This window comes from Garra rufa, chromosome 24 (assembly GCF_049309525.1).
Source record: "Garra rufa chromosome 24, GarRuf1.0, whole genome shotgun sequence".
Taxonomy (NCBI): Eukaryota; Metazoa; Chordata; class Actinopteri; order Cypriniformes; family Cyprinidae; genus Garra; species Garra rufa.
The window spans coordinates 25,664,650-25,681,873 of NC_133384.1; the positions used below are offsets into that span (position 1 = coordinate 25,664,650).

At 35.9% G+C, this 17,224-nt stretch overlaps 1 protein-coding gene across 1 annotated transcript in view; it reads right to left on the reverse strand.

Annotated features, from left to right (window-relative positions):
• Positions 1 to 1,501: 1,501 nt before the first annotated feature.
• The window catches only part of chrnd (cholinergic receptor, nicotinic, delta (muscle)), a 29,194-nt gene continuing 13,471 nt past the window's right edge, over positions 1,502 to 17,224 (reverse strand). Inside the window, exons 4-12 of the mRNA XM_073830962.1 lie at positions 7,621 to 7,730; positions 7,372 to 7,527; positions 7,160 to 7,269; positions 6,878 to 7,078; positions 5,592 to 5,703; positions 5,070 to 5,184; positions 4,513 to 4,723; positions 4,293 to 4,411; positions 1,502 to 1,916 (exon numbers count right to left, since the gene is read on the reverse strand). Of these exons, the coding sequence (XP_073687063.1) occupies positions 1,734 to 1,916; positions 4,293 to 4,411; positions 4,513 to 4,723; positions 5,070 to 5,184; positions 5,592 to 5,703; positions 6,878 to 7,078; positions 7,160 to 7,269; positions 7,372 to 7,527; positions 7,621 to 7,730 (1,317 nt within the window). The 3' untranslated portion in view covers positions 1,502 to 1,733. The remainder of the gene's footprint in view (positions 1,917 to 4,292; positions 4,412 to 4,512; positions 4,724 to 5,069; positions 5,185 to 5,591; positions 5,704 to 6,877; positions 7,079 to 7,159; positions 7,270 to 7,371; positions 7,528 to 7,620; positions 7,731 to 17,224) is intronic.

Sequence of the window (17,224 nt, forward strand, 5' to 3'; positions counted from 1 at the left end):
CTGCTGATGGATGGCCGTTTCCACAAAGCTAAACAAACACTCTCCAATAGAGCGATTGCAGGCCATTAAGCCATTCTATCAAGACCAATGGACAAATGTCTAGAGGAGCTGGGGTCCCTGTGGTGGGGATATAGATCCATTCTTCAGCCCCCCACCGTCAACAGCTTTGGATTAATCTCCAGTTTAGATTTCAGATCCAATCTCAAGGCCAATTTGTGGGGACCACAGTAACAAGGTTTTTAAGAGTCAATCGATCAAAGTTACTACCAACTTCCAGATCATTTTCCAGACACGACAGAGCGCTGAGTTATTTTCACTTAATAACCCACAGCATGTGGACTATTAATTATTCATTTCACAACTTGAGCTGGAGGGAAGGGCCTTGGACTGTAATGGCGGGAAAATCCTCATTTCGTCTAAATGGGGCAAAGACACTCTAGAGAGGACAGTGTGGCCTCCTATCTGAGGATTGGTCTTTTCTGCATGTTCTGTTAAATAAAAAGATAATGACAGTCTAAGTTTACTGGGGCCTCCAAGCAGTAGCTTACATAAATTACAAGATTGTGTGTGTGCTGATAGGAAGAGAGTGCTAAGTTGGACTATTTATGCAAGTCAATGACAGTCGTTATTACTTTTCTAAGCAATCAAATCCTTTTTTTCACCCAGAAGACGAAAATGAAAGAGACCCAGAAATAAACATTCTGTCATTAATTACTCACCCTCATGATGTTACAGACCTGTAAGACCTTTGTTCATCTTCGGAACACAAATTAAGATGATTATTGATGAAATCCGAGAGCTCTCTGACCCTGCATAGACAGCAATGTAATTACTATGTTCAACTGTAATTTTGTGAAGCTAAATAAGTTTTTTTGCACAAAGAAAACAAAAACACAAGAGTAACGCACCTGGGCTCTTCGTCAGAACACAAAATCATGTTTTCTTCATTTCAAACCTGTTTTATATGTCTGCTTCTCTATGTTTCAACCGCCAAGGAAGATTTGTGTACTTTAATGACAGGATGTGATTTCGACCAAAAGGTTGAATGAATCAACTATGGTCTATTACACTTTGCATAATCAAGCCTCTATATTTTTCACTCCAGTCGCTTTTCTCCTTCTCCTGTCCCTGTGGTGCCGTATAATAGCTCAAGCACTTCAATAACACAACAGTGTTAATTATGAAAAGGAAGGATGATGGACAGATTTGGAGTGCAATACTAAACCCTAGTGGTGAATCATTGCAGTGCAGTATTTATGATTTATTTATATAATTGCATAACAGACAGGCACTTTCAAGCTGGTTTGTGAGCTGCTCCATTTATAACTGTATTTATAATTTAAAACAGTGGGTTCTACTTGTCTAAGATCCTCTCGATGGAATAGGTTGTTTCTGTTCTGAACATGTCCCTGTGAGATTGTTCTGCAATAACAACAGCAAAAAATGGCTGAGGAAAAACTTTGATTATTTACCCATTGAAACAACAATTACGCCCCGGAGGAAAAGGCAAGGATTATTATTTTATTCCCCTTCTTACAGCCGAAGAGGTTCATTCTGCACACTTATTAAACCACATACATAATATTAGTAATCAAGCCTGCATAAACAGCCTAAATGGAGAGTAATTTATATTCATGCTTCGTATTGCTGTCAGAATATCCTTTATGATATTTCTGAGAGTGCTGGAGCTATTATTCCTTACTCATCTAGCACACTGGTGTGTTGTACAGAGGTCATGAAAAGCGCTTGTTCTCCTCTAGATAGGTGAAAGTGTCTCCTTGGAAGGGCAGCGCTGGTGGATGGTTGTAGATGCCCATCAGGAAGATGCAGATGGTTCCTAACGTCATAACTGGAGTGACCACATAGAAGCAGAGTCGGTCTACTGTCCTTGCAATTCCACTCCAGTTGTCTTTTTCCTGAAGTAAATAACACGTTTAGTAATTCAATTCATCATAATATTTAAAAATGTGTGTATATATACAGGGCCTTCCGAAAGTATTCATACCCCTTAATTTTTTATATTTTGTTGTGTTGCTGCCTTATGTTAAACTGCTTTAAATTACTTTTTCCCCCACATCAATCTACACTCCATACACCATAATGACAAAGCAAAATACAGATTTTTAACATCTTTGCAAATTTATTCAAAATAAAAAATGATTCCATTGCATAAGTATTCATACCCTTATCTGGGACAGTTGAAATTTAGCTCAGGAGCAATCATATTGCTTGTAGATGTTACTACACTTCGAGTGAAGTTATCCTGTGGCAAATTCAATTGAATGGGTATGATTTGGAAAGACACACACGTCTAACAGCTGAAAATGCATCAGAGCAAAAACCAAGACCTGAGGTAAAAAAAAAAACTGCCTGTAGAGCTTAGAGACAGGATTGCATCAAGCCACACATTGTAGGAAGAGTTCAGAAAAAAATCTGCTGCATTGAAGGTTCACAGAAGCATGTAGTCTCCGTTATCCTTAACGGAAGAAGTTTGAAACAACCACGACTTTTTCTAGAGTTGGTCTCCTGGCCAAACTGAGCAATTTATGGAGAAGGACCTTGGCTAGAGTGGTGACCAAGAACCTGATGATCAGGGGCGTCATAGTTGGGTGAAAAGGGGGACTAAATTACCAGGGCCCCAAGTGGGGTGAAATTTTATTTTCCTTTAAATATAATTTTAAGATCACAATATAATGTAAATCAGTGATGTGCGGGTCAATGTATAAACAACCCTAACCCGACCGACGTTTTCAACTAACCCGCCTGCAGCTTGGACCGCAAAAAAAAATAATCAAGAATTATTTTATTTCGATCTACAGTGTAATAAAAGTTAAGAAAAAGATTAGCCTATAGCCCTAAATATATATAGACTACAAGCTAATTCCTTTTTTCTTAACTTTTAACTTCTTCTTAAAATGATCAAGAATATAAAATCAACTTAATAGGCTAGGTTAACGAATTTTCTTATACAAACATAACGAATGCACTTCAAAACGAAGTTTTCATATATAAATTCAGGAATCACGAATATGACAAAATAATATTATTTTATATATATATAAAAAATTATATTATAAGTGCCTTGAATTTATTAAGTAATGTTTAATTTCGTTCGTTTCGCTCTCTAGAAATGTAAAGAAAAAATACAGTTTTTACTTGGAATTCGTTTTTAATCCCTGGTTTTAAACAAGCATATACATGAGATAATTAGTATATTATTGCTTGAATAAATGTTTAAAATAGTGCTAGAAATTTTATAATTAAGGAAATTAAACAGACATAGGCATTTGAAAAGACATAGTGAAATGTGTCTAATAATTCCAAAAAGAAAGAGAAGAATTGGACATTATCAAAATATTCGAGACATTTATTAGGAATACCATTGTCTTAACAATTAAGATGCTGCATGTGTTTATCCAGTCTAATAGAAGTGTGCGTCTCTCCCCCGACTTTCCCAACAAAAATCCCACCCCCTCTCAGAAAATACATAAAGCTGACATTACTGAGCTATATGCGTTTAAAAGTAGCCTATTTAAATGGTACATTGGCATTGCTCAGTTCAATGTGTTGGGAAATCGGGCATTTTGTCCTGCGTCAGCATTTATTCAACAGTTAATAACCTCAACATTCAAAAGGTAAATATTAATCAGCACCTTAGAACCTCAGACTGGGCAGAAGGTTTACCTTTCAACAGGGCAATGACCCTAAGCACACAGCCAAAGTTGCTTATAGAAAACTCTGTGAATGTCCTTGAGTGGCCCAGCCAAAGCCTGGGCTTGAACCCAATCAAACATTTCTGAAGAAACCTAAAAATGTCTACCAGACACCATCCAGGCTGGCAAAGCTTGAGAGGCAAGGCTAAGAATGGCAGATAATTGCCAAATGTTGATGTACAAAGGCTTGAGGCTGTAAAGGTGCTTGAGCTAAGTACTGAGTTAAGGGTATGAATACTTATGCAATGTACCTATTTCTTTTTTTGATTTGTAATACATTTATGAAGTTGTCTCAATTTTGTTTTTGCTTTGTCATTACGGTGCATGGAGTGTAGACCGAGGTGGGAAAAAGTAATTTAAAACTGTTTAACATAAGGCAGCAACATGCACGGCAATGTGTATATTTAAAATCACTCCAAATTGTTCAGAAATACCAGATGCAATGAAACATATTTTTACTGTGACACCTTTTCATGTATCAAATAGTTTGACATAGGTTTAAAAGTCTTAAGGCTTTACAAGGTTAAAAGAGGAAATCATCTCCTGCAGTGTGTTTACTGGATTTAATTGTCTTCTTACCTCATTATAGTCATTTTTGTCGTGCATGTGCTTAACGATGTAATTGGCTCCTTCCACAGCTGGCTTCATCTCGTTGTACAGCTGTTCAGACACCTCTGAGTCATTACTGGATGTGTACGCTGTAAAGAATTTACTCTTTTAATGGCATTCAACTGTGAAAACACTTTAAATATGATCATAATTTGAGTTTAAAATGTCGTGCTGATCACGTGGGACTGACTGGCTTTGGGAGTGGGGCGAGCAGCCATGCCATGCCTCTCCGACTGCTTCTCAAACATCAGTTCGCTGCGTGATTTCACGCTATAGTACTCCTCGGCCTGGGCGATGTACCCCAGTGAGCTGGAACGCCGCGGCAGCGCCCCCTCCAGGCTGGGTTTGTCATCTTCTGGACGGGACATGTGCAGAAGACGAGGCAGCTTCTCCAAAAAGAACTGCAGCAGAGGAGATGAGCAGTCGTTAAAAAAAGTAAAATGAGCTGAAAATGTACTCACCCTCAAGCCATTCAAAATGTAACAGAATGTGTTTCTCTGTCAGAACAGATTTGGAGAAATTTTGCATTGCATCTGCATTTACTGTAGAGGATCCATTTGTGAGCAAGTGATGCAATTCTAATGTTTATTACATCTACTCTTTTTGCATATGCTACCATTAGACACTATCAATAAAGAACCAACATTTTTGGGCACGATGAAGTTAGTCATGCTTGAGATGATCAGTTAGGTTAACATACCAGAAAAAAAAAAACACAATTATTGCACAGATAACTGAGGGCCTGACCTCTTTGGTCCATTCGGTCATGACATGGGTGCTGGGGGTCCGAAAATGCAGGTTCAGCACAATTACGCAATTCAACACCACGACAGTGACCAGTACCATGATAAACATCAGATACCTGTCAGAAAACATTCATTTTTACTACTATTTAATTGGTGCTAATAAAAAATAACTTATATATATATATATACACACACACACACACACTTTTATGCAATACGTATATATCAATACTTTAGTGTTATCATTATGACTTTATTAATGCTGTCAATCTATTAAAAAAAATAACTAATTACACATTTCACACTTTTTTTTAAATTAATCACAATTAATCCCACCTAAAATCGAGATTGATCCCACCTAACATTAAAGCTTTTAAATATGCTTTTATATTGTAATAATTTCACATTCAATCTTCAAATTAATGTAGAAACATTAACATGCACTTTTTTGACTGCACTAGATTGTATACTATATTAGTGATACTGAAACATTCTCATTCAGCATATCTGAAATTTTTCGTACTTCACAATTAAGGGAACCGCCATAGACGTCTCTGGCAGACGCTGTGAAATCAGCAGCAGAAACACAGACAGAGCCAGCAGCACAGAGATAGACAATGTCATCTTCTCACCACCTGAAACAGGAAAAAGATCTTATGACATACTGTTTTGTGACATATATTTTATATATGGATTATAATGTATAGTTGAATTCAGTTTAAAGTAAGTTTACAGTACATACACCTTGCAGAATCTGCAAAATGTTCATTTTACCAAAATAAGAGGGATCATAGAAGACATTTAAATATAGCCCACAAGAGAAAATAATAGTTTAATTTATAAAAATGACCCTGTTTAAAAGTTGATTCTTAATACTGTGTTGTTACCTGAATTATCCACAGCTGTTTTTTTTTTGTGATAGTCATTCATAAATCCCCCTTGTCTTGAACAGTTAAACTGCCCGAAGTTCTTCAGAAAAATCCTTTATGTCGCACAAATTCTTTTTTTTTTTTTTTTTTTTTAGCATTTTTGTGTATTTGAACCCTGACTGCATGATTTTGAGATCCATCTTTTCACACTGAGGACAACTGAGGGACTCTCATGCAACTATTACAAAAGGTTCAAACACTCACTGATGCTTCAGAAGGAAAAACAATGCATTAAGATCAGGGTAAATTTAATTTATTTTGTCTTCTGGGAAACTTGTAAGTATCCTCTGTAGCTTCTGAAGGGCAGTACTAAATGAAAGAATATGATATTTAGGGAAAACACAAAAAAAATTTACATCTTCATTCTGTTCAAAAGTTTACACCCCTTGCTCTTAATGCATCGAGTTTCCTTCTGAAGCAAGCATCAGTGAGAGTTTGAACCTTCTGTAATAGATGCAGATGAGTCCCTCAGTTGTCCTCAGTGTGAAAAGATGGATCTCAAAATCATACAGTCAATGTTGGAAAGGGTTCAAATACACTAAACCAGTATTAAGAATCAAGTGTATGTAAACTTTTGAACGGGGTCATTTTTATAAATTTAACTATTATTTTCTCTTGTGGGCTATATGTAAACATCTTGTATGTGAAATATCTTATTCAGGTCAGTACTAAATAAAAAATAACATGCATTTTGTATGCCCCCTCTTATTTTAAAATAATTAACATTTTGCAGATTCTGGAAGGTGTGTGTAAACTTTTGACTTCAACTGTATGTAACAAACAAACATACATGGATACTGTCTGACATGGTCTTTCTATGATACTGTGACAATATAGGATCTATAAGCTTTAATATCCCATAAACAGCAGGATTACTCACTGTCTGCAGGCAGGTAGTAGACGAGTGATGCCAGAAAGGAGATGAGCACGCAGGGAATGATTATATTCACAACGTAGAACAAAGGTTTACGTTTAATGATGAGGTAAAAGGTGATATCCTGGTGCTTGTTGCTTTCCATTGGGATGTTTTTATAAATATTTTTCCTGGCAGGCTTGTGAACAATTTCCCACTCGCCATTTTCTGAAGGAAAGGAGCCAGAGATAGATCATGTATTTTGGTGAAACTGTAGAAAAAGAGACATATCTTTGTGTCAGAGCTCACCTGTGAATCCCTCAGGATCGATAATGATCCATTCCACCTTGAAGGCCTTTCCATCCTCCTCCTCCTCTTTCAGATGTAAACTAATCTCTTTGGCGTTGTAAGTTAAGGAGCTGATATAAAACAGAATGAGTGTTGTGGGGGTCGTTAGGCAATAAAATACGTGATGCATTTCATATAGCAGTTAATATTATGTATAGACATAAAAAACTTACCTAAACTTTAGAGAGCAGTTCTGCCAATCAAAAGGGAAGTAGTTGACATTTATAGAGCAGGAGCTTCGAAATATAGCTGGAGGCAACCAGTACACATATCCACTGGGATAGATCAACACGTTGCAGTAATAAGCCACCTGGAACTGGGCATCGTTGCTATTTTAAAGAATCATGAAATCAAAAATGTATGTAAATAAATTCATAAAATACATGAATATTGACAAAACATGAGGGAGAAAGAAAGCCTACTTGTTTTCAAGAACAACTTCTGGTAACCACACCATACTTGGCGGCAGGCGCAGGACAGGAACGTTATCAAACTCGCTTTCATTCCACTGAAGTCTATAATCAGTCCAGCCCTTAAGTAAACATGAAAGAAATATATTGGTAAAAACATACATTATGTACTGTCAAGCCCGAAATTATTCATACCCCTGGCTAATTCTGACTTAAAGTTACTTTTATTCAACCAGCAATTTGTTTTTATTAGAAATGACACAGACGTCTCCCAGAAGATAATAAGACGATGTACAAGAGGCATCATTGTGGAAAAAAATATTACTTATCTTTTATTTACATTTGAACAAAAAGTGGCATGTCCAAAATTAGAAGAAGCCTGTGTCATTACCAGTTAAAAAAAAAATAGCTGGTTGAATAAAAGTAACTTTAAGTCAGAATTTGCCAGGGGTATGAATAATTTCGGACTTGATTGTATATAATACAAAAGAACTGGGATCTGTAAGATTTCTAATGATTTTTCTGCTACTCAAGGCTGCATTTATTTGTTTAAAAAATAATGAAAAAACAGCAATATTGTGAAATATTATTGCAATTATAGAAAGTGGATTGCTATTTTAATACACTTTAAAATAAAATTTATTCCTGTGATGCAAAGCTAATTTTCAGCATCATTACTCCAGTCTCCAGTGCCAAACGATGCTTCAGAAATCATTTAGTTGTCATCAGTTGTGCTGCTTTTTTTTTTTTTTTTTTTTTTTTTGCAACCTGTGATACTTTTTTTAGGATTCTTTGATGAATAAATCATTAAAAGCAGCATTTATTTAAAATCTTTTTTAAAAAGTTGAAAGAAATTAATATTTTTATTTAGCAAGGATGTGTTAATTGGATAAAAAAAAAAGGATAGTCAAGACTTATATTGTTTGAAAATATTTCTATTTTGAATAAATGCTGTTCTTTTTACTTTTTATTCATCAAAGAATCCTGAAAACAGTATCACAGCTTAAAAAAAATATTAAGCTGCAGAACTGTTTCCAAATTTGATAATAAATCAGCATATTAGAATGATTTCTGAAGGATCATGTGAGACTGAAAAATTTTATACAGAGTATAGGGTGATGAAAATTAAGCTTTGCACCACAGAAATAAATTCTATTTTAAAGTATATTAAAATAGAAAACTGATGTTTTAAGTTGCAATAATATTTCATATTACTTTTTTCTGTATTTTTGATCAAATAAATAGAACTTTGATAAGCATAAAAGACTTCTTTAAAAAATCTGATCCCAAATTTTGAACAGCAGTGTATTATATAGAAAGTATATACATTAAAAATATGTATGGCACAACGGAACAATTAAAACTAGAAGCTAAAGTTCGATGACAAACTTTAAATGTTGGCTTGGAGAGCCAAATTGGGCAGCCTTCGGGCAAAAGGGCCAGCCCAGAACACTTAGAGCTCTGTAATTGAATTGTTGCTAGTAAAAATGCTATTACGATAAGTAATGCTTAGTATATTTTAGGCTAAAACAGCTTGCCATAGTGGATTAATATGTGTATTTTAGGTTAAAACGGCTTGCCATACGAGATTCGTGCAGCGCTTGCTTCAAAGCCACGACGTGTTGCTGTGCGGTTGAGGCGAAAAGCAGAAATAAGCAAGCATTTAACCTTTTTATTATATGACTGTACTATTATTGTGTTGAATCGCTGGAGTGTTTGTATCAAAATACCTTTAAAAGTCGTGCAAATGATGTCTTTGTTAACAGACACACAAATGCAGCCGTGCATCTCATGTTCGTTAGTGAAACGTTTGAAATAGCTCATTTACACTCAATGCAGCTCTTTAAAATATTCTTCTATATTTATTGCAATCGCTGGAATGTTTTTATTTGATTACCTTTAAAAGACGTGCAAATGAATTCTTTGTTGACAGAGGGATGCAGCCGTACATCTCATGTTCGTTAGTAAAACGTTTGAAATAGCTCATTTACACCCAATGTAGCTCTTTAAAATATTCTTCTATATTTATTGAGTGCAATCGCTGGAATGTTTTTATTTGATTACCTTTAAAAGACGTGCAAATGAATTCTTTGTTGACACAGACGGATGCAGCCTTGCATCTCATGTTCGTTATTAAAAACCTTTGAAACAGGTCATTTGCATTCAATGCGGCTCTTTAAAATATTCTTCTATATTTATTGTGTGCAATCGCTGAAGTGTTTTTATTTAAATGCCTTTAAAAGACGTGCAAATTATGTATTTGTTGACAGACTGATAATGCAGCCGTACATCTCATGTTCGTTAGTAAAACGTTTGAAATAGCTAATTTACACCCAATGTAGCTCTTTAAAATATTCTTCTATATTTATTGTGTACAATCGCTGGAGTGTTTTTATTTAAATGCTTTTAAAAGACGTTCAGTCATGTATAATTCTCAGTCGGGTAACGTAAGTTAGCTCCGAGCCGTGAAGCTCGTCTGTGTAATACATTTGCTGAAGACACTGCTTCAACTTTGAAATAAAACAGATCACAAACTGATTTAGCTGTTGATGTGTTGTAATGGGTATTAGAGTTAAATCGCTGTAATATTTTAATTTTAAAGGCGTTCTAATTCGAGCAAATCATGTCGTTTGTGAGCAGATATACAGAGAGAGTACGTGCTGAAGCTGTACACGGTGAAGGAAATGCTTAGAGTTTTGAATAAATTAGCTCAAATAGGTCTTGGTGTGTTCTAATGGGTATTTACAATTAAATCGCTGGAATATTTTAATTTTAAAGGCGTTATTTATTTGCATTTTCCACCTAAGTCAAAGTGAAAGTAGGTCAGAGCTCAGCGATCTCCTGTTGAGTAGAGAGGATTTACTCCTTTAGAGGGCGCCTTTTTCTCAGCCCATTCAATTCTAAGGGACATATTTCCATTCAGTGGAGAGGTATTGCTCCATTAGAGGGCGAAATTTTAGGAATTTTTAATATAAAAAAATTAATATTAAATCAACTGTAAGTCTGATCATTCCAAAAAGATATAGCAACACTTTCGTGACCAGGGCCCAGGGCTCCGCCGAGTTTGGGGCTTGTAGGCTTAAAGCTCTAGGAGGAGTAGCGTATAGAATTTTAGTCTCAGAAGAATTTTAATAATAACTAGAAGCTAAAGTTCGATGACAAACTTTAAATGTTGGCTTGGAGAGCCGAATTGGGCAGCCTTCGGGCAAAAGGGCCAGCCCAGAACACTTAGAGCTCTGTAATTGAATTGTTGCTAGTAAAAATGCTATAAGTAATGCTTAGTATATTTTAGGCTAAAACAGCTTGCCATAGTGGATTAATGTGTATTTTAGGTTAAAACGGCTTGCCATACTGGAATATGTGATGAGCGCCTGCTTCAAAGCCGCGTCGCGTTGCCGTGCGGTTGAGCCGAAAAGCAGAAATAAGCAAGCATTTAAACTTTTTATTATATGACTAAACTATTATTGTGTTGAATCGCTGGAGTGTTTGTATTAAAATACCTTTAAAAGACGTGCAAATGATGTCTTTGTTAACAGACACATAAATGCAGCCGTGCATCTCATGTTAGTTAGTTAAGCCTATGAAAAACGTAATTTGCACCCAATGCAGGTCTTTAAAAATATTCTTCTATATTTATTGTGTTGAATCGCTGGAGTGTTTTTATTTAAATGCCTTTAAAAGACGTGCAGTCATGTATAATTCTCAGACGGACATCTCGGAGCTCATGTCTAGCACACTGCTGAACACATCGCTCTCTGTATGAAAACAAAATGCTCACAAACAACTGCATTTAGCTGTTGATATTTTCTAATGGGTGGACTGAATTAAATCGCTGCAATATTGTAATTTTAAAGGCGTTCTAATTCGTGCAAATTATGTCGTTCGTATCCATGTAAACTCGTTGAAAGCAATCTGTACGCGGTGAAGGAAATGCTTAGGGTTTTCAATAAATTCGCTCAAACAGCTGAATTCAGGTCTTGATGTGTTCTAATGGGTATTTACAATTAAATGGCTGGAATATTGTAATTTTAAAGGCATTATTTATATGCATTTTCCACCAAATTCAAAGTGAAAGTAAGTCACAGCTCGGTAACATGTTCGTTAGTGAAACGTATTGAAAAGCTCATTTGCAGCTAATGTAGTTCTTTAAAATATTCTTGTATATTTATTGTGTTGGATCGCTGGAGTGTTTTTATTTAAATGCTTTTAAAAGACGTGCAGTCATGTTTAATTCTCAGTCGGGTAAGTTAGCTCCGAGCCTGAAAGCTCGTCTGTATAACACATTTGCCGAAGACAGTGCTTTAACTTTGAAATAAAACAGATCACAAAAGGCTGATTTGTTGATGTGTTCTAATGGGTATTTACAAATAAATCGCTGAAATATATTAATTTTAAAGGCGTTCTAATTCGTGCAATTTATGTTGTTTGTGAGCACATGTAGAGAGAGTTCGTGCTGACGGCTTGTATACTCGCTGAAGGGTGCGAGCTTTTCTTTTACAAGAACTACTCACAAACCACTGAATTTAGCTGTTGATATGTTCTAATGGGTTTTTAGAGTTAAATCGCTGTAATATTTAAATTTTTAAGGCGGTATTTATTTGTATTTCCACCGATTTCAGAGTGACTGTAAGTAAGAGGTTTGAGTCCCGCCTCTTCAGTCGAGAGGTATTACTGTTAGAGGGCGCATTTTTTCTCAGCCCATGTAATTCATTGGGAAATTTGTCATATTCAAAAATTAATAATAAATCAACTGTACATCTGATCAGTCCAAATAGATATAGCAACTCTTTCGGGACAAGGGCCCAGGTCTCTGCCAAGTTTGGGCCTTGTGGCTTCAAAGGCCTCGGAGGAGTAGCTGTCAGAAATTTCTGTAGGTCATAAGAATAATAATAACTAGAAGCTAAAGTTCGATGACAAACTTTAAATGTTGGCTTGGAGAGCCAAATTGGGCAGCCTTCGGGCAAAAGGGCCAGCCCAGAACACTTAGAGCTCTGTAATTGAATTGTTGCTAGTAAAAATGCTATTACGATAAGTAATGCTTAGTATATTTTAGGCTAAAACAGCTTGCCATAGTGGATTAATATGTGTATTTTAGGTTAAAACGGCTTGCCATACGAGATTCGTGCAGCGCTTGCTTCAAAGCCACGACGTGTTGCTGTGCGGTTGAGGCGAAAAGCAGAAATAAGCAAGCATTTAACCTTTTTATTATATGACTGTACTATTATTGTGTTGAATCGCTGGAGTGTTTGTATCAAAATACCTTTAAAAGTCGTGCAAATGATGTCTTTGTTAACAGACACACAAATGCAGCCGTGCATCTCATGTTCGTTAGTGAAACGTTTGAAATAGCTCATTTACACTCAATGCAGCTCTTTAAAATATTCTTCTATATTTATTGCAATCGCTGGAATGTTTTTATTTGATTACCTTTAAAAGACGTGCAAATGAATTCTTTGTTGACAGAGGGATGCAGCCGTACATCTCATGTTCGTTAGTAAAACGTTTGAAATAGCTCATTTACACCCAATGTAGCTCTTTAAAATATTCTTCTATATTTATTGAGTGCAATCGCTGGAATGTTTTTATTTGATTACCTTTAAAAGACGTGCAAATGAATTCTTTGTTGACACAGACGGATGCAGCCTTGCATCTCATGTTCGTTATTAAAAACCTTTGAAACAGGTCATTTGCATTCAATGCGGCTCTTTAAAATATTCTTCTATATTTATTGTGTGCAATCGCTGAAGTGTTTTTATTTAAATGCCTTTAAAAGACGTGCAAATTATGTATTTGTTGACAGACTGATAATGCAGCCGTACATCTCATGTTCGTTAGTAAAACGTTTGAAATAGCTCATTTACACCCAATGTAGCTCTTTAAAATATTCTTCTATATTTATTGTGTACAATCGCTGGAGTGTTTTTATTTAAATGCTTTTAAAAGACGTTCAGTCATGTATAATTCTCAGTCGGGTAACGTAAGTTAGCTCCGAGCCGTGAAGCTCGTCTGTGTAATACATTTGCTGAAGACACTGCTTCAACTTTGAAATAAAACAGATCACAAACTGATTTAGCTGTTGATGTGTTGTAATGGGTATTAGAGTTAAATCGCTGTAATATTTTAATTTTAAAGGCGTTCTAATTCGAGCAAATCATGTCGTTTGTGAGCAGATATACAGAGAGAGTACGTGCTGAAGCTGTACACGGTGAAGGAAATGCTTAGAGTTTTGAATAAATTAGCTCAAATAGGTCTTGGTGTGTTCTAATGGGTATTTACAATTAAATCGCTGGAATATTTTAATTTTAAAGGCGTTATTTATTTGCATTTTCCACCTAAGTCAAAGTGAAAGTAGGTCAGAGCTCAGCGATCTCCTGTTGAGTAGAGAGGATTTACTCCTTTAGAGGGCGCCTTTTTCTCAGCCCATTCAATTCTAAGGGACATATTTCCATTCAGTGGAGAGGTATTGCTCCATTAGAGGGCGAAATTTTAGGAATTTTTAATATAAAAAAATTAATATTAAATCAACTGTAAGTCTGATCATTCCAAAAAGATATAGCAACACTTTCGTGACCAGGGCCCAGGGCTCCGCCGAGTTTGGGGCTTGTAGGCTTAAAGCTCTAGGAGGAGTAGCGTATAGAATTTTAGTCTCAGAAGAATTTTAATAATAACTAGAAGCTAAAGTTCGATGACAAACTTTAAATGTTGGCTTGGAGAAGCAAACCGGGCAGCCTTCGGGCAAAAGGGCCAGCCCAGAACCCTTAGAGCTCTCTGATTGAATTGTTGCTAGTAAAAATGCTATCACGAAAAGTAATATTTAGTATATTTTAGGCTAAAACAGCTTGCCATAGAGGATTTATGTGTATTTTAGGTTAAAACGGCTTGCCATACAACAAGTGTACAGCGGGTGCTTGAAAGCCACGACGCTTGCTGTGCGGTTGAGCCTAAAAGCAGAAATAAGCAAGCATTTAAGCTGTGTAATATATTACTCTACTATTATTGTGTTTAATCGCTGGAGTGTTTGTATTTAAATACATTTAAAAGACGTGCAAATGATGTCTTTGATGCAGACGAAGACTGAGCAGTGCATTCAATGTTAGTTAGTTAAGCCTGTGAAAAAAGTCATTTGCACTCAATGTAGGTCTTTAAAATATTCTTCTATATTTATTGTGTGGAATCGCTGGAGTGTTTGTATTAAAATACCTTTAAAAGACGTGCAAATGATGTCTTTGTTAACAGACACACAAATACAGCCGTGCATCTCCTGTTAGTTAGTTAAGCCTATGAAAAAAGTCATTTGCACCCAATTCAGGTCTTTAAAATATTCTTCTATATTTATTGTGTGCAATCGCTGGAGTGTTTGTATTTACATGCCTTTAAAAGTAGTGCAGTCATGTATAATTCTCAGTCGAACATCTCGGAGCTCATGTCTACACTGCTGAACACAGCGCTCTCTGTATGAAAAAAAAAACTCACAAACAACTGCATTTAGCTGTTGATATTTTCTAATGGGTGGAATGAATTAAATCGCTGCAATATTGTAATTTTAAAGGCGTTCTAATTCGTGCAAATTATGTCGTTCGTCTCCATGTATACTCGTTGAAGGCAATCTGTGCTTAGGGTTTTGAATAAATTCGCTCAAACAGCTGAATTCAGGTCTTGATGTGTTCTAATGGGTATTTAAAATTAAATGGCTGGAATATTGTAATTTTAAAGGCGTTATTTATATGCATTTTCCACCGAAGTCAAAGTGAAAGTGTGGGTCACAGCTTGGTAACATGTTCGTTGAAACCTATTGAATAGCTCATTTGCAGCTAATGTAGATCTTTAAAATATTCTTTTATATTTATTGTGTTGGATCGCTGGAGTGTTTTTATTTAAATGCTTTTAAAAGACGTGCAGTCTAATTCTCAGTCGGGTAACGTTAAAGCACTGTCTTCAGCAAATGTGTGTTATACAGACGTACGAGCTTCAGGGCTCGGAGCTAAGTTAACTTTGAAATAAAACAGATCACAAAAGGCTGATTTGTTGATGTGTTCTAATGGGTATTTACAAATAAATCGCTGAAATATATTAATTTTAAAGGCGTTCTAATTCGTGCAAATTATTTTGTTTATGAGCACATACAGAGAGAGTTCGTGCTGACGGCTTGTATAAGCGCTGACGGGTGCGAGCTTTCCTTTTACAAGAACTGCTCTCAAACCACTGAATTTAGCCGTTGATGTGTTCTAATGGGTATTTAGAGTTAAATCGCTGTAATATTTAAATTTTAAAAAGCGGTATTTATTTGTATTTCCACCGATTTCAGAGTGACTGTAAGCGAGAGGTTTGAGTCCCGCCTCTTCAGTGGAGAGGTATTGCGCCTTTAGATGGCGCATTTTTTCTCAGCCCATTGAAATCCCATAGAAATTTTTCATGTAAAAAAATTAATATTAAATCAACTGTAAGTCTGATCATTCCAAAAAGATATAGCAACACTTTGGTGACCAGGGCCCAGAGCTCAGCCGAGTTTGGGGCTTGTAGCCTTAAAGCTCTAGGAGGAGTAGCGTATAGAATTTTAGTCTCAGAAGAATTTTAATAATAATAATAATAATAATAATAAGTTTAAATAGCATAACAATATGTTGGCTTCTCCAAGCCAACATAATAATAAGTTTAAATAGCATAACAGTATGTTGGCTCTCCAAGCCAACATAACTAGAAGCTAAAGTTCGATGACAAACTTTAAATGTTGGCTTGGAGAAGCAAACCGGGCAGCCTTCGGGCAAAAGGGCCAGCCCAGAACACCATAGTGGATTAATGTGTATTTTAGGTTAAAACGGCTTGCCATACTGGAATAAGTGATGAGCGCCTGCTTCAAAGCCGCGTTGCGTTGCCGTGCGGTTGAGCCGAAAAGCAGAAATAAGCAAGCATTTAAACTTTTTATTATATGACTGAACTATTATTGTGTTGAATCGCTGGAGTGTTTGTATTAAAATACCTTTTAAAGACGTGCAAATGATGTCTTTGTTAACAGACACATAAATGCAGCCGTGCATCTCATGTTAGTTAAGCCTATGAAAAACGTCATTTGCACCCAATGCAGGTCTTTAAAATATTCTTCTATATTTATTGTGTTGAATCGCTGGAGTGTTTTTATTTAAATGCCTTTAAAAGACGTGCAGTCATGTATAATTCTCAGTCGGACATCTCGGAGCTCATGTCTAACACACTGCTGAATGCAGCGCTTTCTGTATGAAAAAAAAATAGTCACAAACAACTGCATTTAGCTGTTGATATTTTCTAATGGGTGGACTGAATTAAATCGCCGCAATATTGTAATTTTAAAGGCGGTCAAATTTGTGCAAATTATGTCGTTCGTATCCATGTAAACTCGTTGAAAGCAATCTGTACGCGGTGAAGGAAATGCTTAGGGGTTTCAATAAATTCGCTCAAACAGCTGAATTCAGGTCTTGATGTGTTTGTAATGGGTATTTACAATTAAATGGCTGGAATATTGTATTTTTAAAGGCGTTATTTATATGCATTTTCCACCGAAATCAAAGTGAAAGTAAGTCTCATCTCGGTAACATGTTCGTTAGTGAAACCTATTGAACAGCTCATTTGCAGCTAATGTAGT